The sequence below is a fragment of the Pseudorasbora parva genome, chromosome 15 (assembly GCF_024679245.1).
Source record: "Pseudorasbora parva isolate DD20220531a chromosome 15, ASM2467924v1, whole genome shotgun sequence".
In the NCBI taxonomy this organism is placed as follows: domain Eukaryota; kingdom Metazoa; phylum Chordata; class Actinopteri; order Cypriniformes; family Gobionidae; genus Pseudorasbora; species Pseudorasbora parva.
In genome coordinates this window covers 25,486,108-25,510,141 of record NC_090186.1, presented here as the reverse complement: position 1 = coordinate 25,510,141, position 24,034 = coordinate 25,486,108, and the positions used below count along the sequence as shown (strand labels likewise).

The 24,034-nt window shown below is 47.1% G+C and overlaps 2 protein-coding genes across 3 annotated transcripts in view; one reads left to right on the top strand and one right to left on the bottom strand.

The window, feature by feature from the left end:
- The window catches only part of kif26aa (kinesin family member 26Aa), a 154,799-nt gene extending 130,765 nt beyond the window's left edge, over nt 1–24,034 (bottom strand). The window contains exons 1-2 of the mRNA XM_067417462.1: nt 23,944–24,034; nt 20,891–21,142 (exon numbers count right to left, since the gene is read on the bottom strand). Coding sequence (XP_067273563.1) covers nt 20,891–21,142; nt 23,944–24,003 — 312 coding nt within the window. The 5' untranslated portion in view covers nt 24,004–24,034. The remainder of the gene's footprint in view (nt 1–20,890; nt 21,143–23,943) is intronic.
- On the top strand, nt 3,607–8,691 carry LOC137041318 (uncharacterized). Of its 2 annotated transcripts, none has more exons than XM_067417465.1 (2): nt 3,607–4,907; nt 8,438–8,691. In XM_067417465.1, exons 1-2 carry the CDS (start codon nt 4,010–4,012, stop codon nt 8,458–8,460), a joined length of 921 nt encoding a protein of 306 aa, XP_067273566.1. In that variant the 5' UTR covers nt 3,607–4,009; the 3' UTR covers nt 8,461–8,691. The 2 variants fall into 2 exon arrangements, with proteins under 2 accessions (XP_067273566.1, XP_067273565.1); XM_067417464.1 differs by having other exon boundaries at nt 3,607–5,125.

The window sequence follows — 24,034 nt, the reverse complement described above, 5'->3', positions numbered from 1 at the left end:
GTTTTGTCACCTCAAAACTAATCCTGTAACCCTGAGTTTGTTAAACTACCATCATGGTGCAGGCCCCAGGTTTCCTTCCTGGATTTCCCTGTTTGCAAGTGTTTTTCTGCAATGTTGTATTTTTGGATTATCTGCCATGGGGTTTGGACCTGTTGCCCGTTTTATTATTAATTATTATAATTATTATTATTATTATTATTATTATTATTATTATTATTATTATTATTATTATTATTATTATTATTATTATTATTATTAGAGGAATGCCAAGCTGCACTTGGATCCTTAACATATGCTTCAGAGCAGTTGTGTGACCATATACAAAAATATGTTGTAAAGATAGATTTGGAAATGTATTTACATAATATATTTTCAAAGCATTTTATTTACATGCATTTCCTGCATGTATTGTATAAAGTTGGGTCCCACTTTATATTATGTGGCCTTAACTACTATGAACTAACATTAAATGAATCATTTGATACAATGTACTTATTGTGTACATACAGGTTTTTACATTGTACTTACGTTTAAAAAAATACCTGCATGTAACATCTGTAATTCATTTCTGTAGTTACATTTATAATTACACTGTTGACCCTTCCCTTACACCTAACCCTACCCTTAAACTGACCCACACCACCACACCTGTCCCTAACTTTACCAGCATCTCACCTCAATATCAGCAAAAGTGTTTTGTAATACCATATGAACACAATAAGAACATTGTGCTTATTTTTGATGTCAGTACATAGTAGTTAAAGGTGCACTATGCAACTTTTTCGTACGCTAGAGGGCGCCTATTCAAAACAAAGGCGTAGTTTGATGGCCAAGTTTGAGCGCAGCATCTTGGGACATGTGGTCTTTACCTCACAGCCGGTGAAAAAGAATCAGGATAGGACTCTGGCAGAAATCATGTTGATGGATGCGGTTAATAATGTTACTGTAGTATGAAGCAGAGCAGGACCGAGAGTTGAGGGAGCTGAGCAAGGCAGCTGGAAAGACTGTTAATGGGATGAACAACACATGCCTCGCGAGCAGCGGGACTTTTATTTTGACGGGATATAATCAACAGGCACCGGTGCTATTTCTGCTTTTCTGGTCACGAGTAGGAGGTAACACAGCTCTGTTTATAATATTAGATACATCTGAGTGTGTTGAAAATTACGTTATGACATTACCTTTTGCGTTCGCTCGGCGGCTGTTGTGACATTTGTTCACACTGCTAAGAGTAAAGCGCTTCTGCCAAATAAAACCAAGGGCAACGCAGATATGACGCAATTGACAGGCGACTCCCTCAGACGCTATGCTCAGCACCCAGCTCCTTGGTTAAAATAGCAATTTTCTCACAATTTACAAATAGTTGGAAACATTTGGGATATTGTGAGTACTCAACTGAACAAAATATATAACACTGGCCTAGTGGTTTTTGGATATTTTACTGCAAAAATACTACATAGTGCACCTTTAAGGCCTTATATCTTCTTTTGTGTGAATAAATATAGGTTTTGAACAACTTGGGAGTGAGTAAATGATGACAGAATTTTCATTTTAGGTTGAACTTTCCCTTTAATTCATGGGGTAACCCATTGTTCATATTGAGCTGAAATTGAGATAAATCTCTCCATTATACAATACAATTTGTTTTTCATTGATGAGTCAGAATGGATTTAGACTGCCATTACACTTTTTAATTTAAACTCTTTCTGAGAGATAAGACTCCATGAGGCAAACTTATGGAGTCTGGTATTGACGGCATCATTGTGTTCTAAAAGTGGCTTGAGGTTCTTTCATCTTGCTTTTGTTAAACACTCAGCCTTTGCAGGAGTATCTTACAGCTTAATCTGACTGTCTGGACCAAGACCTGATTGTCTGAGCTGACAAACAATTTACTCTGTCTGAGACGGCCAAGAAGAAAATGTCCTTCCTTGCGCATTTTACAGCTTTACCACGTCTTATCTGAAGGCTTGTAATTAGAGTCTACGATACCAACTATTTCAAGAAAATAGAAGCTTGGCTAGTCTTCCTCATACATTTCATGAAGAAAAACGAGATTAGATAATAGTTTGTTCTTTCTTTGTCTTTTGAATGGATCCTTCATAAAACTGAATCAAACTAGACAGTAGTTGTCACATGGTGTTTGCAGGCAGACAGATGAATATCGTTCATGTATAAAGTTCAAAACACTCAAAATACTCAAAAACAGGAAAACAGGCATTAACACAACACAACCTTACATGAACGTGACCAAATAGAGAATAAAACTGAGGGTAGAATTAATAGCAAACACAAACAAGACTAATTAATTAGACACAGCTGAAAACCAAAGACACAAATGAGGAGCGGGAAAATCGAACAAAAGAACCATGTGACAAACGAAAACAAACTGAAAGTCAATGAAAACAGATACTAACAGAAATGGTAAATGGACTGCATTTATATAGCGCCTATGGCCATCCAAAGCACTTTACATAATGCCTCACATTCACCCATTCATACACCGACGCCAATACGCATATACTCACATAACTCATGTTGTAGTACTCAAGATTCTTTTAGGTAAATGTAAAGGGTTAGTTCACCCAAAAATGACATTTCTGTCATTAATTACTCAGCCTCATGTCGTTCCACACCTGTAAGACCTTCATTCATCTTCAGAACAAAGCCCTCAGGCCCCTCCATAGACAGCTATTTAAAGGGTTACTTCAGTGTTTTTAAACTGGGTCATTAATGTAGTAGAAATGTGAAATTATGTTTGAATTTGGTGCCTTCTAGACTGAGAAAAGACAGAAACTGTTTGTTTTTTTGTCTCATGGGGATGATAATTCCGATCTTTCATGTATTCATACTCTTGTGTAATTGACGCCCCATCCTAAATAAATCTGTCTCTTCCGTGATACCCTGAAAATTTTGAATAATCCGATCTAATATGATTTCCGACCTGTAAGGTTGCCAGAATAATAATCTTACACGGTGTGTTAATAGGCCAGAGGAGAACTGGCACCCCGACTGAGTCTGGTTTCTCCCAAGGTTTATTTTTCTCCATCATGCCCCGATGGAGTTTTGGTTCCTTGCCACTGTCGCCTTTGGCTTGGCTTGCTCAGTTGGGGACACTAAAAATATGATTAAAGTTAATCAACTTATTATACAAATAAAATATATGAATTAGGTCTTATTTAATTCTATAAACTATAATACTGATCTGCCAACATTGTCGCTATATGATAAATTAAAATAAGCTGATAACATCACTGTTTTCTCCAGTACGGCTGTACAGCCAAATCTAATTTTGTCGCAATATTACCCTGTTTGACACTGTGAAGCTGCTTTGACACAATCGTGATTGTAAAAGCGCTATATAAATAAAGTTGATTGATTGATTGATTGAAAGACAACAACTCCCATAATGCACTTGCTTCGCTGCCCTACGAGGCCACTCCCAAAGCTACCGCTACTGGATTACTGGATCACTTCACTCTTTCCACCGTGTTCATTTTCACAAAATCAGGTCAGTTAGAGAACAGACACTACAATTAAAAACGGAACATGTCGGTTCAATATAATGGTATACCGATCAAGTATACATACCTGTGGCAAGGGGGGCGTGGTTCAGCGAGGTCTGCAGCGGGAGAGAGGGCCGCGGGACGAGCGGTAAGTGAGTGGGTTGGACGCAGATTAATAACACCTGTCTCTTGTTCTAGTAATGAGCGCGGAGACGGGATAAAACACCAGCGGAACCAGAGACCAGGGAGAGAGAAAGTCAGGACGGTTGTTGCCAAACCCATACAGAGACTGAGTTGCCGGAAGCCGGAAGTGCCGACCCGGAAGTGATCGCTATTGTTTTGAGTCTGAGAGAAGCCACACTATTGAGTGTGTTTGACTATTGAGTTACAAAATAAAAGAGCAACAACCGTCTAGCCGACCCCCGTGTCCTCTTCCTTCCTCACATTCACGAACTTTGCTACACTGGTGCCGAAACCCGGGAAGGAAGTAGGACAGTGCCGCCGCCATGACAACGCCCTCCGCCACGCCATTTGCGGATGTCATCAACTCCCTCGCGGTCCTCCACCAAGAACACCACCAGGCGTTGCTGGACCTCCGGACCGAACAGGAGCGCCGCTTCGAGGCGATCGTCCAAGGCCAGCAAGAGGACCGCGAGCGGTTCCGGAGCTGGATGGACCGGGAGGTCCGCGCCGAGGCCGCCGCACGGGCCAGCGCACCGGGTCACGTGCCCCTCCAGAAGATGGGGCCGGAAGACGACCCGGAGGCCTTCGTCGATCTATTCCAGAAAGCCGCGGAGGCCTGCGGGTGGCCCCGGGCACAGTGGCCGGTGCGCCTCATCCCCCTGCTATCTGGAGAAGCCCAGGCGGCCGCGCAACAACTACCGGTCGCGAACCTCCTGGACTACGATGATCTAAAGAAGGCCATCCTTCAGCGGGTCGGCCGGACCCCGGAACAACATCGTCAGCGTTTTCGGTCCCTGGAGTGCGGTGAGTCCGGTCGACCCTTCGCGTTGGCCCAACAGCTCCGGGACGAGTGCCGCAGATGGCTTCTGGCCGGCGGCAGCGACGTGGACCATGTTGTCGATCTGGTGGTGCTGGAGCAGTTTATCACTCGGCTCCCCAGGAAGACCGCCGAGTGGGTCCAGTGCCACCGGCCCACGTCGCTGGAGACGGCCATCAACTTGGCGGAGGACCACCTGGTGGCGTGCCCGGGGGTCGGCGAACCCCCACTAACTTCTCCCTCTCTCTCTCCCCCCTCTCTCTCTCTCTCTCGACCTATCCCTCTCCCCAGGTCCCGCCCTCCAGGCCCTCCTCGCGTCCCCCCCAGAGGCCGGGGTGGGATGGGCCTTGGACCGTCCGGGAGTTCGCGGGTCCCGCCCAGGGGGGCGGGGCCGCTGGGGGCTGGTAGTGACAATGGCTCTGGTTCCGCCCCCTTTCCGCGCTCATCCTCCAACCCACTCCCCGCCGCCGGGGCGGCGGGTAGGCCTGGGCTGGCCTGCTGGCGGTGCGGCGATCCGGATCATTTTGTGGACCGATGTCCGATGATGGACATCGGAACAATGATCCGGATCCCGGACGTCCAGCGGACCACCCCCGATCAAGCAGGAGAGTACCAAATTCCTGTGAGTATCAAGGGGGGTACATATCAGGCCTTGGTGGATTCAGGATGTAACCAAACCTCGATCCATCAAAGCCTGATGCAGCCTGGGGCATTGGATACAAGCTGCGTGGTTAAGGTGCGGTGTGTGCACGGGGATGTGGTGGAATATCCGGTTGTCCCGGTCACGATACAATTTCGGGGGAAAAAGCATAGTGTAGAGGTGGCGGTTAGTCCACACCTCCGGCATCCGCTAATTCTGGGGACAAATTGGCCCGCCTTTTCGGCGTTATTGGGGTCGTTATGCGCGGATGCCGCTTGGGAGAAAAAGGCTCGGAGGGGGGCGGCGCGAGTGCAGCTTGGGGAGACTGAGACGGGACCCTTGAGGACAGCTTCAGCGGAACCGAGCGGGGTCGAGAGACTGATTCTCTCGGACCGCGATGACTTTCCGCTGGAGCAGTCACAAGATGAGACCCTCAAAAATGCCTTCCAACAGGTCCGATCGATTGACGGTCAGTCTCTCCAACCTGCCTTGCCTGTCTCGTATCCATATTTTGCCATAATTAAGGATCGGTTGTATCGAGTGACCCAAGACACTCAGACAAAGCTAGATACAACCCAGCTGTTAGTACCAAAGAGCCGCCGGGAAATGCTTTTCCAGGCGGCTCATTCTAACCCAATGGCGGGCCACCTGGGACAGGCGGCCACGCTGAATCGTTTAATGACCCGATTTTTTTGGCCAGGCATTCATGACAATGTGCGCAGGTGGTGCGCGTCTTGTCCGGAATGTCAGTTGGTGAATCCACTGGCCGCCCCAAAAGCGCCATTGCGCCCCCTTCCATTAATGCAGGTCCCCTTCGAGAGAATTGCGATGGACCTCATCGGGCCATTAGAGCGATACGCACGCGGACATCGTTTTGCGCTAGTTATCGTGGACTACGCAACACGATATCCGGAAGCAGTGGCTCTCCGCAACATCTCGGCGAAGAGTGTTGCGGACGCACTGTTTCGTTTAATCTCCCGGGTGGGGATTCCGAAGGAAATCCTCACTGATCAAGGCACGGCGTTTATGTCACGCACGTTAAGCGAATTGTACGGATTATTGGGCATTAAATCCATTCGAACCAGCGTCTATCACCCACAAACAGACGGCTTGGTCGAACGATTTAATCGCACTCTTAAATCCATGATCCGTAAATTCGTACAGGAAGACGCCAAAAATTGGGATCGGTGGTTAGAACCCCTCTTATTTGCTGTGCGCGAGGTCCCGCAAGCCTCCACGGGGTTTTCCCCCTTCGAGCTTCTCTACGGTCGGCAGCCACGGGGGGTGCTGGACGTCCTACGAGAAACTTGGGAGGAGGGACCTTCGTTGGCCAAAAACGAAATTCAGTACGTCATGGACTTGCGAACAAAACTCCACACATTGGGGCGGCTATCTAGGGAGAATTTGTTGCAAGCCCAGGACCGCCAGAGCCGGTCATATAACAGGGGTACTAAACTACGCAAATTCACACCGGGAGAGAAAGTGCTCGTTCTACTCCCAACGTCGAGCTCAAAATTAATGTCAAAGTGGCAGGGGCCGTTTGAGGTCGCACGGCAGAAAGGAGAGCTCGATTATGAAGTGATACGATCCGATAGGAACGGGGCACGTCAAATATACCACCTCAATCTGCTAAAAAAATGGAATGAGGTGGAATCAGTGTTGTTGGCAACGGTGATCGGGGGAGAGGATGATCTCGGGCCAGAGGCGAGCATTAAAGCGCAATCAGTCGCGTTGGCCCCTGGGGGAGATCACCTCTCACCGTTACAACTCGCTGATTTATCGAAATTGCAGGCGGAATTCGCTGACGTGTTCTCGCCCCTACCGGGACGTACCGACTTGATTCAGCACCATATCGAGACCGAGCCGGGCGTGGTAGTTCGCAGCCGGCCGTATCGCTTGCCTGAACACAAGAAAAAGGTAGTTCAGGACGAATTAGGCGCAATGCTCGACATGGGAGTAATCGAGGAGTCCAACAGTGACTGGGCGAGCCCGATCGTTTTGGTCCCCAAGACAGACGGCTCGGTCAGGTTCTGTGTGGACTACCGCAAGGTGAACGCTGTGTCGAAATTCGACGCGTATCCAATGCCGCGGGTTGACGAGTTGCTTGATCGGTTAGGCACGGCTCGATTTTATTCGACACTGGACTTAACAAAGGGCTATTGGCAGATCCCCTTGTCTCCATTGTCCAAAGAAAAAACAGCTTTCACCACGCCGTTTGGATTACACCAATTTGTCACGCTTCCTTTCGGCTTGTTCGGGGCGCCCGCAACCTTCCAGCGACTCATGGATAGGATTTTGCGTCCCCATGCTGCATATGCTGCTGCGTACCTGGATGACATAGTGATTTATAGTCACGATTGGCAGCGGCATATGCAGCATGTGAGGGCGGTCCTGAGGTCGCTGAGGAGAGCGGGGCTCACGGCCAATCCGAAGAAGTGTGCGATTGGGCGGGTGGAAGTAAGGTATCTGGGCTTCCACTTGGGTCATGGGCAGGTGCGTCCCCAAATTGATAAGACTGCCGCAATTGCAACCTGTCCGAGGCCCAAGACCAAAAAGGAGGTAAGACAGTTCTTGGGGCTGGCGGGATATTATAGACGGTTTATACCAAATTATTCGGACCTCACCAGCCCTTTGACTGATCTTACTAGAAAGGGGCTACCAGATACGGTCCAGTGGACGGAGCCGTGTCAACAGGCTTTTACCCAAGTGAAGGCTGCTCTATGTGGCGGGCCGCTCTTACACTCCCCTGACTTTTCTCTCCCTTTCTTGTTGCAGACTGACGCGTCGGACAGGGGGCTGGGCGCAGTCCTGGCCCAGGAGGTGGAGGGGGGAGAGCGGCCGGTGCTGTACATTAGCCGTAAGCTCTCCAAGAGGGAAGCTAAGTACAGCACCATAGAAAAGGAGTGTTTGGCCATCAGATGGGCCGTTCTCACTCTCCGCTATTGCCTCCTGGGGCGGGAGTTCACTCTCTGTTCGGACCACGCTCCTCTCCAATGGCTCCACCGCATGAAGGATACCAACGCGCGGATCACCCGTTGGTATCTGGCTCTTCAGCCGTTTAAGTTCAAGGTGGTCCACAGGCCGGGTGCTCAGATGGCTGTGGCCGATTTCCTCTCCAGAAATGGGGGGGGGGGGGGCTGCAGGCCGGACGGCTCCCCGGCCTGAGTCGGGCGGTGGGGGTATGTGGCAAGGGGGGCGTGGTTCAGCGAGGTCTGCAGCGGGAGAGAGGGCCGCGGGACGAGCGGTAAGTGAGTGGGTTGGACGCAGATTAATAACACCTGTCTCTTGTTCTAGTAATGAGCGCGGAGACGGGATAAAACACCAGCGGAACCAGAGACCAGGGAGAGAGAAAGTCAGGACGGTTGTTGCCAAACCCATACAGAGACTGAGTTGCCGGAAGCCGGAAGTGCCGACCCGGAAGTGATCGCTATTGTTTTGAGTCTGAGAGAAGCCACACTATTGAGTGTGTTTGACTATTGAGTTACAAAATAAAAGAGCAACAACCGTCTAGCCGACCCCCGTGTCCTCTTCCTTCCTCACATTCACGAACTTTGCTACAATACCTACATTCACAGCGCATGTTCTGTCTGGCACGTTTTTAGTTCATGCCTTTGGAAGCTTAACTTTCATAGGGATTAATTTGAAAAGTTGAAACACTTACTTTGCTCCGCACCGCTCAGTTTACATGAATGCCTGCAGCTGCCTGAGCCAAGTGATGTGTGTGCGATCTCCAACCCCCCATGGACAGGTTAAAAACATGCTAAAATAGTTCCTTCTACTGGCTGTAGTCTTTAGCCTCTGGGCAAAAAATCCCCCAATTTTTTGGGGGGAGGGAACACGATCATTCAAATATACTCCCAGGTTTCTACTAATACAAAGCCATATGCAAAATTGCTGAAGTAACCCTTTAATTACCACTTGGGAGGCCCAGAAAGGTAGTAAAGACATCATATAAATAGTCCATGTGACTCCAGTGGTTCCACCTTACTTATTTTTACCCCCAAAAATAACAAAAATAACAACTTTATTCAACTATCTCTTCTCCTCCGTGCTAGTCTCCTACACTGTTGATGTAGTGTAAACAGTGCAGCACTTACGTGATCTACGGCACAACAGTAGCTCACCAGTGGCTAGCTCCTGCGTCAGCATCACACGCAGGAATGGTGTTCACGTGAACAGAGTCAGCCAATGGTAAGCCAGCGTTCTGATGTCAAGTCAAGTCAAGTCAACTTTATTTATATAGCACGTTTACAATGACGATTGTTTCACAGAAGCTTCACAGTGTTAAACAGAAAAATATTGCAACAAAATTTGATTTGGCTGTACAGTCCTTCTGGAGAAAATGGTGATGTTTTCAGCTCATTTCAATTTATCATATAGCGACAATGTGGACAGATCTAGCCTAGAAATCTAGACGCACCCTAGCGGCAGCAGATCTAATCTGCCGCGAGTATCGTCTAGCAACTCTCAATACCTTCTGAGCTATTTAAACCAAACTCTGGTCAGGCCAATCACAATGGCCCTCATTTATAAATCTTGCGTAGAAACGTCTCGGGTTATGAATATAACCCATGTTCCCTGAGAGGGAACGAGACACTGCGTCATCGTAGATGACACATCGGGGGAACGCCCTCGGCGTGACGCTGCTGAGTTCATATCAAAAAAGTCCAATCTTGATTGGTGTTGCGTAATGACGTAACGAGTGACGGCATACCCGGAGGTATAAAGGGACGCCGGCACAAGCAAACGCAGCTTACTGCTATGAAGCGGGCCGCTCTGTAGATAGGCGGGGCTACGAGACGCAGTGTCTCGTTCCCTCTCAGGGAACATGGGTTATATTCATAACCCGAGACGTTCCCTTTATCGAGGGTCCTCGCACTGCGTCATCGTAGATGACACATCGGGGAACGAGTACCCACTAGTCCTCGCCTATCTTGCACCCCATGACATGAACCGGAGTGCATAATCAGGGGGCGAGCACCCTAGCGCCTGGCGTCGCCGGGAGGTGCAGACTATAATACCTCACGAAGGTATGCGGTGTGGCCCACCCAGCCGCCTCGCAAATCTCTTGCAGAGAAGCTCCGGAAAGGAGGGCTACCGAGGAGGCCATGCCCCTGGTAGAATGAGCCCTCACGGCTATAGGTGAAGGCAAGTTGCGCACCTGATAGGCCGTGGCTATTGCCTGGACAATCCAGTTACTAATTGTCTGTTTCGCTGCAGGCAGCCCCTTCCTAGGTGGACCAAAGCACACTAACAACTGGTCTGACTTCCTCCACTGGGCAGACCTCTCCAAATAAATCCTCAATGCCCGCACCGGGCAGAGGAGGTGAAGCCTGCCCTCATCTGCCGTCACATGAGGCGGGGGATGAAAAGCCTGGAGAACCACCGACCGTACCGCATTAGACGGCACCTTGGGGACGTATCCCGGGGTCGGCCGCAAGATAGCTTTCACGTTGCCTGGGGCAAACTCCAAGCAATTGGGTGTTACTGCCAATGCCTGAAGGTCCCCCACCCTCCTCAGAGAGGTGATGGCTAAGAGAAAAGCTACCTTAAGCGTGAGGTTCTTGGCCTCAGCCAACTCCAGCGGTTCGAAGGGGGCCTCAACCAACCCTTCGAGAACCACTGCCAGATCCCACGCAGGGATCCTAGAACGAGCCACAGGTCTCATCCTCCGCGCTCCTCGGAGGAACCGTACAACCAGCTGGTGCCTCCCCAGAGGTCCTTCACCTAATGGTGCGTGGAAAGCTCCTATCGCTGCCACATACACCTTAAGTGTGGACGGGGTAAGCCCGGCGGAAAACCGATCTTGCAGAAACTCCAGTACTGAAGCCACAGCGCAGTTCACTGGGTCTACTTCACGGTCTCTACACCATATGGAGAACACTCTCCACTTCAAGTTGTACAGCTTCCTGGTGGAAGGAGCCCTGGAGCTGAGTATAGTCTCCACGACACCTGCTGACAGCCCTTCCTCTATGAGCTCTGCCCCCTCAGGGGCCAAGCCCACAGGTTCCATAACTCTGGCTGGGGGTGAAATATCGAGCCCCCCGCCTGAGTCAACAGATCCCTCCTCAGAGGAATCTGCCATGGAAGGTCGTCTAGCAGGTCCATAATGTCGGAGAACCATACCCTGGTCGGCCACCGGGGTGCTATCAGAAGCAGGCGAATGCCTTCCCGGCGAACCCGCTCCAGAACTCCCGGGAGCAGAGCAATCGGGGGAAATGCGTACAGACGCAGCCTCGGCCACGCCTGTGACATGGCATCCAGGCCCAACGGAGCCGGATGCCTGAGGGAGAACCAAAGTGGACAGTGGGTCGTCTCTCGAGACGCAAACAAATCCACTTCCATTCGGCCAAACCTCTCGCATATGGCCTCCACCACCTCTGGATGGAGACGCCACTCCCTGGGCCTCAGCCCCTGCCTCGACAGGATGTCTGCTCCCTGGTTCTGGTCCCCCGGGATATAAACTGCCCTGAGAGAAGACAGTTTCCCGTGGGACCACAGGAGGACCTGATGCGCCAGTCTGTACAGAGGGCGCGATCTCAGACCCCCCTGATGATTTAGATACGATACCACGGCAGTGTTGTCGGATCGTATCAGGACATGGTGGCCGCGAAGGTCCTCGAGAAAACTCCTCAGAGCTTTCCAGACAGCCAGCATCTCTAGGCAGTTGATGTGCCATGAAGCATGCTGGGCTGTCCAAGGACCTCTCGCCCCTCGGCCTTCCATGACCGCGCCCCAACCAGTAAGGGATGCATCTGTTGAAACGGTTTTCCGGCAACACGATGCTCCCAATACTAGCCCCAGGGACAGAAACCAAGGTTTCTTCCATATAACCAGGGAACGAATGCATTTGCGCGTTACCCTGATCATACGAAAGGGATTCCCCTTCGGAGAAAACCCCTTGGTTCTCAGCCACCACTGTAGCGGTCTCATGTGGAGCAGGCCGAGCGGAATCACCCTGGACGTTGCTGCCATGAGACCCACCAGTCTCTGGAACTGTTTGACAGTGATGCTGTGGCCCAACCTTATACTTGAGACCTCCGCCCGTATGGTCTCGATACGTGCGGGTGACATGTGTGCCCGCATCGTTACCGAGTCCCACACTATTCCCAGGAACGTAATTCTCTGGGAGGGCGTCAACGTGCTCTTTTTCGCGTTGAGTCTCAACCCCAAACACCTCATGTGTGCTAGAACAGCATCTCGATGCTGAACTGCCATATCGTACGACCTGGCCATGATCAACCAGTCGTCGATATAATTCAGTACCCGGATGCCCTGGAGTCTTAGCGGAGCCAGGGCTGCATCCATGCACTTCTTGAAGGTGCGAGGTGACAAGGCTAGGCCAAAGGGAAGGACCCGATATTGGAACGCTTCGCCCCCGAAAGCGAACCTCAGGAACTTCCTGTGACTGGGAAGGATGGAAATATGGAAGTAAGCGTCCTTTAGATCTATCGTGACGAACCAGTCCTCGAACTGGATCTGACTCACGATAACAGGAATGGTTAGCATCCTGAACCTGTATCTCCTCAGAGACCGATTCAGAAGCCTGAGATCTAATATTGGACGCAACCCCCCATCCTTCTTGGGGACTATGAAGTACCGGCTGTAGAACCCGACCTCCCTTTCTGGCGGGGGGACCCTTTCTATCGCCCCTTTTTCCAGCAGAGAGCGTACTTCCTGCCCCATTACCCCCACCTGCTCGGGACCGACCACTGTCCAGACTATCCCCCCAAATTTCGGGGGGGGAACTCTGAACTGCAGTCTGTATCCCCGTTCTACAGTGCGCAGGGCCCACACAGAGATATTCGGAAGGCATGACCATGCGCCGAGATACTCTGATAAGGGGACCAGCCTCTCGAGGCTGGTCTGGGGTATCAACCGAACCTCTGCCTCGACCCCCTGAAGCGGATAACCGGCAGGGACTAATCGAGGCAGATTTTCGGTGTGTGAACGCAGTCGCTGCTCTGCCGCAGATTTTATATGTGCTGGCCAGAGCCGCGCGCGAACATGGGGAAACGACGTGGTCCGGAGCCCTTTTGACTGCGAGAGCACAACATCGATTTCCCGAGAGCCTCGGGGGGAGAACGACCTCGGTCGCTCCGCCCCGTGGGGGACAGCTCTCAGCGGTCCTGCCGCAGCTAGGACCGCTTGGAAGCCTTCTTGGCCTGAATAACCTCCCTCAGGTCGGTCTTCGGCTTTGAAGACTTCCCGCGAGAGCGTCGCTTCTTCTGCCAAGCTCCCTCAGGAGGGGCACGAGAAGCGACGCTCTGCTTCTGCACCTCACGGTGCGAGGAGCCCTCTGCTGGCCGAGACTGCCCGCTCGAGGCAGCCTTGCTGGAGGAGCCCCAGCGGCGAGGGATGAACTGGCTGAGAGCGGCAGCCTGCTTTTTCACCTCCTGAAACCTCTCGACGACGGTGCTCACAGCGCCGCCGAAAAGGCCAGAAGGCGAAACCGGGGAATCAAGGAGAAAGTGTCTGTCTCTCTCCCTGATCCCCGACAGGTTCAGCCAGAGATGCCTCTCCGCGCACACCAAACCCGCCATGGAGCGGCCGATATCACAGGCCGCTTGTTTGGTGACACGAAGAGACAAATCCGCTGTCTTCCTCAGCTCAGTCACATCCTCCGGAGAGGGACCCTCGCCCTCATCGAGCTCCTTCAGCAAGTCCGCTTGGTAGGCCTGCAGAACCGCAAGAGTGTGCAGGCACCCACCAGCGCGACCAGCCGCACTATATGCCCTCGCCACCAGCTTCGAAGTCTCTCGGCATGGTTTCGAGGGCAATGCCGGGGTCTTTAATGAAGCTGCTGTCTCGGGAGAGAGGTGGCCTGCGAGCGCCTCTTCTACCCTCGGCAGCGCAACATATCCCTTCTCAGACGCTCCCAGCACGTTAGCGAAGTCAAGTGCAGGGGGCGTAGTCAAACGTGCTGAAAAGGGTTTCTCCCACGCCCTGCACAGCTCACTGTGCAGGTCGGGGAAAAACGGCAGACCCCGGCGTGGAGGCTGGGCTCGACGCTTGAAGAAGCGCTCGTCCAGCTTGCTTGGCGGCTGGACGTGCACTTCCTCTTGTGGCCAATCTAAGCTCAGCTTGGCCACAGCGCGAGTCAAGACCTCCACGAGCTCCTCCATAGCCTGCGAGTGGGGTGGCGACTGCCCCACTGCGCCTGCTTCGGTGCTCATTGTCAACGATCCCTCGGAATCGGACAGCATGAGCACCTGATCCTCCGCCTCGCGGGAAGAAGCCGCAGCGCGGGCTTCCACACGTGGCGGAAGATCCTCTGAATCGTCAGAGGAAGAGAGAGATGCCTCAACATTCCCTAATCCCGCTGACAGATCCAGCTGCGAGCCCCACGACCTGCGGCGCCGCTCTGCCTCGGCAACAGCGGGCCCAGAACCGCGAGGCTCGCGAGGCTGACCGGCCTCGTCAAAGACCGCCAGCCCCGAGCGCAGTACTCTCAGCGGCAGCTTATCACATTCGCCGCAAGCCGCTCCCTCGAGAGCGGCCCGGGCGTGCTGCACGCCGAGACACTGCACACAGAGCTGGTGTGTGTCCGTGCCCGAAATAAAGCGCGGACAGGGAGGCACACACCGTCTGAACTGCTCGCTCGCCATATCTAATGATATAATAAGCCCTACGGGACAAACAACACCAAATAGACAGACAGAACACAGAGCGCGACCGCTGAAAGCAGGAAGCTGCGTTTGCTTGTGCCGGCGTCCCTTTATACCTCCGGGTATGCCGTCACTCGTTACGTCATTACGCAACACCAATCAAGATTGGACTTTTTTGATATGAACTCAGCAGCGTCACGCCGAGGGCGTTCCCCCGATGTGTCATCTACGATGACGCAGTGCGAGTTCCCTCGATAAAGGGAACAGGCGTATATGTTGGCGTAAGATTATGCTTACACTCCTCTCACCGCCTGATTTATGAAGCTGTGCGCACCTCTGCAATTCAGGTGTACGCAATACCTGCCCTTGATAAATGCTGCGACTGAAAACGATCGTCATTAGAATAACACGCCCCTATATATTCAAGTCTCCACCTCCCCCACGCCCTCATTTTACGCCATGGACACACAGAAGACGGCAAAGAAGCTAAACTTCTCCGACCTGGAGATCGGGCGCGCCTCAATCATCTTACTAGTCCACTAGTCAGGGCACTGATTAGGACATAAGTCAATGGGCTGACTCCCTGATCAGTGCCCTGACTAGTGGACTAGTGAGATGATTGAGGCGCGCCCATCGAGACAATTACCAGGGAAGTGGAAAAAAGCGAAATTGTTTTGTTTGGGAGTTTAAAGAGTGGGATTAAAGGCACCCAAAAAACAAACAAATATGGACCCAAATTACGAGTAGGCTACTTTTTAATGACGCTTAATGTTATTTAGAAGAAGAATGTCGTTATTATTTATTTTATTAATATTTAAAAGAAGAAGAATGTAATTTTTATTATTTTGTCAGTCTGAATTACTCAGCTGCCGCACAGACTCGCAACTGGATGAACATGCCTCAAATGCTTTGGTAGACTATAGTCACACAAATTAAACATTGAAGTCTACGCTGCACAAAAATAAACACTGAAGTTTATAATAACAATGTTGTGGTTGTTTTTTACAGTGGATCATAATATAGCATATATTTGTCAGTGTGTTTTGTGGTGTTATTAATTGTTTTTCTGCGCATTTTCGCACTAACTCCAAACGTGCGTACACCGCCTCCTGAGCTGGCGTAGGATTTGAGCGTGCCGTACGCCAACGTCCATATTGATAAATCTCAAAGTCACCGTGGGTTTGGGTGTACGCAAGGTGTACACTGGAAATTTGGTGTACGCACTTTTGATAAATGAGGGCCATTGTGTATAGAGTCGGTGGGTGGGGCTTAAAGGGGTACTTCAGCGCTGGGAAAGATGAATCTGTATTTAAACTGGGTTATTATTGTAGTAGAAATGTGGAATTATTTTTGAATTTGGTGCTTTCTAGACTGAGAAAAGACAGAACATGTATTTTTGTCTCAAGGGGATGAAAGACTACAACTCCCAGAATGCTTCGCTGCCCTGTGAGGCCATTCCCAAAGCCACCGCTACTGGATTACAGTCACTGAGTTTAAGAACAGACACTACAATTAAATACTGAACGTGTCTGTTCAATATAACGATCGAGTTGCCGTCTGAGTCTCACAGGACTAACGCTGCAGGAGTCAGAATACATTTAATGTCATGAATGAGCTGATGAGCTCTCGTGATGAGAGCTGAGGTAATCGCAACCACATTCGCGTCATACATTCACAACGCGTGTTCAGTCTGTCGCGTTTTCAGTTCATGCCTTTGGAAGCTTAACTTTCATAGAAATTAATTTGAGAAGTTAAAACACTTACATTGCTTAGCATCCGTTTAAATTAATGCCGGCAGCTGCGACCTGTGCTGTCAGTGAGCTCTTCATCCCCCATGTGCGGGTTGAAAACATGCGGAATTGCTTTCTCTGCTGGCTGTAGTCTTTAGCCTCTGGCCAAACATTCCAAAGATGACGCAAATATTGTCAATTTGCCTCACGGGAGGAATTTTTCCAAAAATAAAATGCATAAATCTCTCATCTCAGGGGGATATGAGGGGGGAAAGCACAATCATTTGATTATACTCCAGTGTTTCTACTGATACAAAGCCATATGCTAATCTCTGAAGTAACCCTTTAACATAAAGACAGTAGAGTTGCGCTTGTGTGCTACTAGTAAACACAGAAGCTGGCAAACTTCACATTCTTTCGAATCAGTCGCAACTCTGGAAGACTTGGAGTTGAGCTTTTCTCTGAGAAAAGAAAGGAACTGAAGTCATTCTTAAAAAGGAAAGATGTGTTCGGATACAACAAAAGTTTAATCTGTCAACTAGCTCCGCTTCACCTTCGTTGCTCTGGTTGGTTGTAGCGCTATCCAATTGCGTGCAGAGGGAGTTTGAAAGACAACCATTTATCCCGCCCCTCGGATTAAGCTCTGTCATTGGTGAGTTTCCAGACCAAACATCTTGAACATACTTGATCTAGGGCAGATCAGTAGCTGACAAATATGTGAAGAAGTCAATTCACTTGTCTGAAGAGTCATCTTTAAATGCCTATTCAGAATGAGACTGCATCACCTTTCTAATGTGTACATTTAACATGCAAAATAATTTACCAACACAAATCATTATCTTAGGAGAGGGGTTTTATATGCGTATGCATTTTATCTATCTAAAATAAATACCGCGAAAATGACCTCAGATCTGCTGACTCAATGATCTATACAGTATTTAGGATGGAATTGTTATGTTCCAGTCCATAAGGGAGGGAATGAAAAGAAGCCACATTTTTGTGAGCCAACTAGCAGAGCAGGAGTTTCCCAAAACAAGTGGGTGAATGACTATCCCCAAAACAAACCTTGAAATCTGTTGCGATTATAAGGGGCCTGACTGAATCAAACACTTCAGCTTTATGGACCAGCAAAGCTGCATTATGCTTATGACTTACAGTGTTAGCTATGGTCTTCTTTTTTTATCCATCCCACCATAAAGAGCCAACACGTATTCTTTCCAGAGAGAAGATTATACTGAAATGCTACTGGGATACCGTATATAAAATGTGCTGGCTTGCTGTCAACTATTCATCCCTGTGGCTGGTCTAACATAAATTCAAAAATGTTTTGCTAATGTACTTTCAGTTATTTTCATAATCCAGTTTTTAAAATGTTTAAAATATATATTTTTTCTTGGTTGTGTGTGCTTTAAACATTCTGGGGGAGGGGGGATATAATTAGACGGACATCCAACTAAATTCATTGAATGTTGAATAAAAGACCTTTTTTTAAATTGTTCGCACATTATTGACGACCAGACAACGATTAAGGATTGTTATAATAACGTTACAGGAATAATGTTTGTTTTTACTTTGAGAGAACCTTGCCAGAATGTTAGCTAAACTTCAGAGAACATTCCCTGTCAAATCTTCAAAAACAGGAGGTCCAACACTTTATATATGCCCAGTCAACGTGAAGGAATGCACAGCCTCTGGCCATTTGAGGAAATGCATTACCAAGCCAACAGGATCACAATTTCATTGAGTAGTAAAAGTTAGCTTGCTTTCACTTCCTTTTCAGATGCTATCACTTCTACACCTCCTTTTTCATGAATTGTTCCTAAGAACAATAGCAACCAAGTGCTGCTGTATACAAGCATGGAAACACGACAATATGTATAAACACTCATAAATAATGATGTCACTGCATAATAAATATAAGCAATAATAACAATGGAAACAAGTGGGTCAAATGACTAAGTCAATGAAAATGTTTAATCTCCAACTCCATATATTAGAGCTTCCATTTAAGATTAAATGATTAGATTTATAGCCCATTTATAAGCCTCAGTTGTTTTCATATTTTACTATATAAGTGAATACGACACCAGTCGTTACCAGTTGGTTCTTAAACACCAGTCATAAAGGGACAGGAGATTTTCATTAAAAGGTATGCTTCTGCCATAAAACCGAGCTTACTTGCAGCTTAGTTTGAGCTGATTCTTCAGTGAAACACTAAGGTTGGCCGCAACCTTCTCTTTATGCACTGCCAGGACAGCTTATATCATAAGAGCACTCATCACCAATGATAGGCATGACTGCTTACATTCATCTCAGCAGTTCTTCTCTTGAATATAGCCACTCGAAGTGTGTCATCACTCAAGATTAATGGGACCATAAAATACTGCTGAGTTGGACGGTTCCACTGGTCATTGAAATTTGTTTTACCTGCAATATATCTCGCTATCATCTAAAATAATCATTGTGGACAGTGTCGATGCTGGTGGCTGTGTCAAATACACGTCGTCTTTTGACTTTTTTTTTGTCAAGGTGTATTTAGATTAATGGGCTAAAGAGGCAGAAAAGTCCAAATTCTTTTTGTGTGTTACAATTTAATCTTCACAGGATCAGAATTATCCTCAATGACATCGATATGTCCAAAAGGGGTCTATGTCAAATGGTGTTTTGATCTTGCAATGCATAAGAATTAATTCAATTCATATGTATATGAATTTTAGGTGTTTAGATGTATGGGTACATCTTGGGGTTGGTAGGAAGTCTCTTAAGCTCACCAAGGCTCCATTTATTTGATCAAAAATAGAAAGAAAAAATGTATGCTAAAAATGTAACAATTATATTGTGAAATATTAAATATAATTTAAAATAACTGTTTTCTATCTTAATATATTTTAAAATGTAATTTGAAGGATGAATTTTCAGCAGTCGTTACTCCAGTCTCACGTCCCATGATCCTTCAGAAATCATTCTAATAAGCTAAACAAAAATAATTTAACTATAATCATTTTAACTGTATTAAAAATAGTTGTGCTGCTTAATGTGCCACTTAATATTTTTATGGAAACAAAAGGATCTTTTTTTGAGGATCCTTTGATGAATAGAAAGTTCACTACTCTAATGATAGTAAAAGGTGTCTGTGGGGGCATGTTTTTGTGACATATGAGGACACAAATGTGTATCACATAGGTATTACAAGGAGAGGGTGAAATATGAGGACATTGGCCATGTCTTCACTTTTAACTTTCAAAATGCTTAAATCACAGGGTGAGTTTTTTTTAGAAAGTAAAAATGCAGAATGCTTACTGTGATGAGTAGGTTTAGGTTTAGGGTAAGTGTAAGTGTAAGGGGGATAGAAAATACGGTTTGTACAGTATAAAAACCATTACGCCTATGGAATGTCCCCATATGTCACAAAAAATATGTGTGTGTGTGTGTGTGTGTGTGTGTGTGTGTGTGTGTGTGTGTGTGTGTGTGTGTGTGTGTGTGTGTGTGTGTGTGTGTGTGTGTGTGTGTGTGTGTGTGTGTGTGTGTGTGTGTGTGTATGTGTGTGTGTGTGTGTGTGTGTGTGTGTGTGTGTGTGTGTGTGTGTGTGTGAGCCTGTTTATGTGGTTTATGAGGACACAAATTTGTATAACTACATGGGTATTACACTGGTATTACTCTATAAATGTGGTTTATGAGGACATATCAAATGTCCTCATAATTCAAATGGCCTTAAAAACATACTAAATGATGTTTTTTTGAGAAAGTAAAAATGCAGAATGTTTCCTGTGATGGGTAGGTTTAGGGGCAGGGGCAGTGTAAGGGGATAGAAAATACGGTTTGTACAGTATAAAAACCATTACGCCTATGGAGAGTCCCTGTAAACCACATAGACCAACATGTGTGTGTGTGTGTGTGTGTGTGTGTGTGTGTGTGTGTGTGTGTGTGTGTGTGTGTGTGTGTGTGTGTGTGTGTGTGTGTGTGTGTGTGTGTGTGTGTGTGTGTGTGTGTGTGTGTGTGTGTGTGTGTGTGTGTGTGTGAAAGACTAATATGGAATTTCTAGACTTTTAGGATGAGATGTTAGAATGTCACCATTCATTTACATTTCAAGCGAGAGAAGTCTGAGGCTGCCTATGTGTCGAACATTTGTTCCACTAAAGAAAATAAGTCAAACAGGTCTTTAACAAAGCGGGGTAAGTAAAGGATGATTGGATTTTTATTTTGGGGTAAACTATCCCTTTTAAGTTTTTTGAACTCTCCTAAATTCCATAATCTGACTGCAGTGGGAACTGTTAGAACTTTTAATGCCTTTAATCACACAGTTAAGTCTGAAAAGATTAAAACAATTATTTCTACACCACTGTCACAGTCTTCATGGTGTAAGAGGCCCTGAGATGAATTGATTTAATGGTTTAGTTGAATGCACAAACCTTCAGAGTTCCTGGCTCGGCCAGCTCGCGCGCCTGCCTGTTCAGTTGGTTCGCAATGATTTGACATCGGTGACACAGGCTTTCTCTCCCGTGCTTGTTCTCGGAATAACTTAACTCCGCTACAGACACTGAACCGGCACCCTCCGGGTTTGGCCGGCTGCCGCATTGCACTTCTTCTGCCGAATGAAGCCTTTTCCTAGGATTGAGTGCTGGACTCTGCACTGATTCACTGCTTGCTGATACCTCAACGACCTAATGTGAGAAAAGATCAGAAAAGAATTCCATCTGAGAGAATGAAAAATGGTTGCTGAAATAAACTGTTAGACTGTTAAAAACAAAAGATTCTTGCAGTGACTCTTCTCAGAAAACTCAGTGGCCTTGGTGTTAGTCAGTATATCTTAGAACTAGTGTATAAATGTATTGTTGAGCATGTTCTAACATTTCATTTCCCTGTCTGGTATGGCCACTTAAACTGTAGATTTTAAAATATACTTTCTAGAATTGTGTCAATGGAAAGAAAAATATTTGGTAAGTCATTAACAACTTTTCACAGAAAGGGCCTTCAAATCTAGGAGGTGTTACAGAGTCTTTCTGGCAAGTAAAAATGTGTCCAAGATGTCCTTCATACCAAATGCCATTAAAGGGATAGTTCACCCAAAAATGGAAACTAACCCATGAATTAAGCCGGGTGCACATTTTGCAATTTTGGCCACAATTTGGCCGTCTGAGACAAATCCTAAAAGATTCCTCTGATCCTAGGCTAAAATCTGAAGTCTTCGATCGTTAGTTATGTTCACCGCAGCCAATTAATGACCATTGCGCTCAAATTGCACCTCATGGGTCCTGCACACTGTGCGATTTTTCAAAATCCTTTGCGAATGTCCCTTGTCAGACTGTACGAACATGATCCCCGTGTCACACTGTAAGATCTCAGTTGTCATTAATGTCAGACTGCACGATAGTTTAGGCGCGCTAAAAACGGACGTGCGCAAGAAATCTCACCCGGAGCTTTATATCATCAATGAATGACGCGTTCAGTGACAGGGAGCTGCATTACACGCGGGACTGAAATGCTGGATACAAATAAATTTCTAGCTCTCGTTTTGGTCATAGTTGGTCTTGAAAAACCGAGATATTTGACTGTCGTCGTAGGAGAAGTCACACTGCAGGATTGTGTGCCAAATCTTCTGACACTGCCAGAATTTCGTCTGAGGTAAAATTTGATCGCAGCGGTCATTAATCGGCTGCCGGTGAACATGTCAAACTAACGACCAAAGACGTCAGATTTTAGCCTAGGATCTGAGGAATCTTTTAGGATTTCCTAAATTTGTCTCAGACGGCCAAATCGTGGCCAAAATCGTACAGTGTGCACCTGGCTTCAGACGAAAATCTAGCAGTGTCAGAAGATTTGGCGCACAATCCTGCAGTGTGACTTCTACGACGACTGCAAATATCTCGGTTTTTCAAGACAAACTATGACCAAAATGAGATTTGGGTGCACCCGGCTTTACTCACTCTCAAGTCATCTTATGTGTATGATATTCTTCTTTCAGATGTTTACAATCAGAGTTATATTAAGAAATGTCCTGGCTCTTCCAAGCTTTATAATGGCAGTCAATGGCTGTTTCTGTTTTGAAGTCCATGAAAGTGCTAGCCTGACGAGCCAGACCCACATCAAGATGTTTGGTCTGGAAACTCACCATTGACAGGGCTCAATCCGAGGGGCGGGATAAACGGTTGTCTTTCAAACTCCCTCTGCACGCAATAGGATAGCTCTTCCACCAACCAGAGCAGCGAAGGTGAAACGGAGCTCGTTGATAGATTAAACTTTCACCGTATCCGGTCGGCAAAACTCTGAAAACATCTTCCCTTCTTAAGAATGACTTCAGTGCCGTTCTTTGTTCTTTTATCAGAGAAAAGCTTAACTTCCAGAGTCGTGGTCAAAGCTGATTCGAAAGACCGCCTTTCGCCAGTTTCTGTGTTTACTAGAAACACGCAAACGCAACTCGGCCGTCGTCATTATGGCCCCGCCCACCGACTCTATACACAATGTGATTGGCCCGGCAAGAGTTTGGCGATTACAGCTCAGAAAGGTATTGATAGTTGCTAGACGACACTCGCGGGCAGATTAGATTTGCTGCCGCTAGGGTGCGTCTAGATTTCTAGGCTATGAAAGTGCATCTATCCATCATAAAACTGCTCCACACTGCTCCAGGGGGTTAAAAAAGTCCTTCTCAAGCAAATCGATGCGTTTGTGTACGAAAAATATCCATAAAACTTTATAAACTGTAATCTCTAACTTCCTAAGAGGCTGGCATATAACACAGGATACTCAAATAAAAATATGCTAGATCTCGCGAGAACCAAGTTCAGTTTTGCCCTATCCTTTGTGCTCTCAAGTTCATCACCTGAACTTACATTACCCATGCGTCCTACGTCAGTCTCTCGTGAACACAAAGTTAGAGATTAGTTTATAAAGTGTTAAATATGATATTTAAAAAAGCTTCACTTCAGAAGGCATTTAATAACCACCCGGTGCATGGACAGATGCACTTTTATGGACTTCAAAACCCCAAAATAGCCATTCACTGCTATTGTAAAGTTTGGTAGAGCCAGGACATTTTTTATATAACTCTGATTGTATTTGTCTGAAAGAAGAATGTCATACACATGTATTATAGGATGACATGAGGTGGAGTAAACAATGGTCTGATTTTCATTTTTTGGTAAATAAACCCTTAAAAATTCTTAAATCTGCAACTGATTGATAAAGTAACAAAAAGTGACATGAACTATACTTTAACATGTAAAGTGGCCTGTGTATTGTTTTATTATTGCATGTTAGTTTCTCAATAGTTATTTTATGCCAACTACAAATGTCCATGCCAGTGGACATCAAAGACCAGCTAAAGACCACCAAACTTTTTTGTAGGCTAGTTTAAGCATTTCCCCTCAGTAGGATTTCATGAATCAGTACGTGCTTTCATGAATCAAATGCTAATAATTTACACAACACAGTTAATTTAATAATAAAAAAACATGCTATATCTCACCGTGAACCTCCTGAAATCTGGTCTGCGTCCTCCACCTTGAACCCAATAATGAGAGTGCATGTTTCTGTCTTTAAATATATCCGCGAGTCTA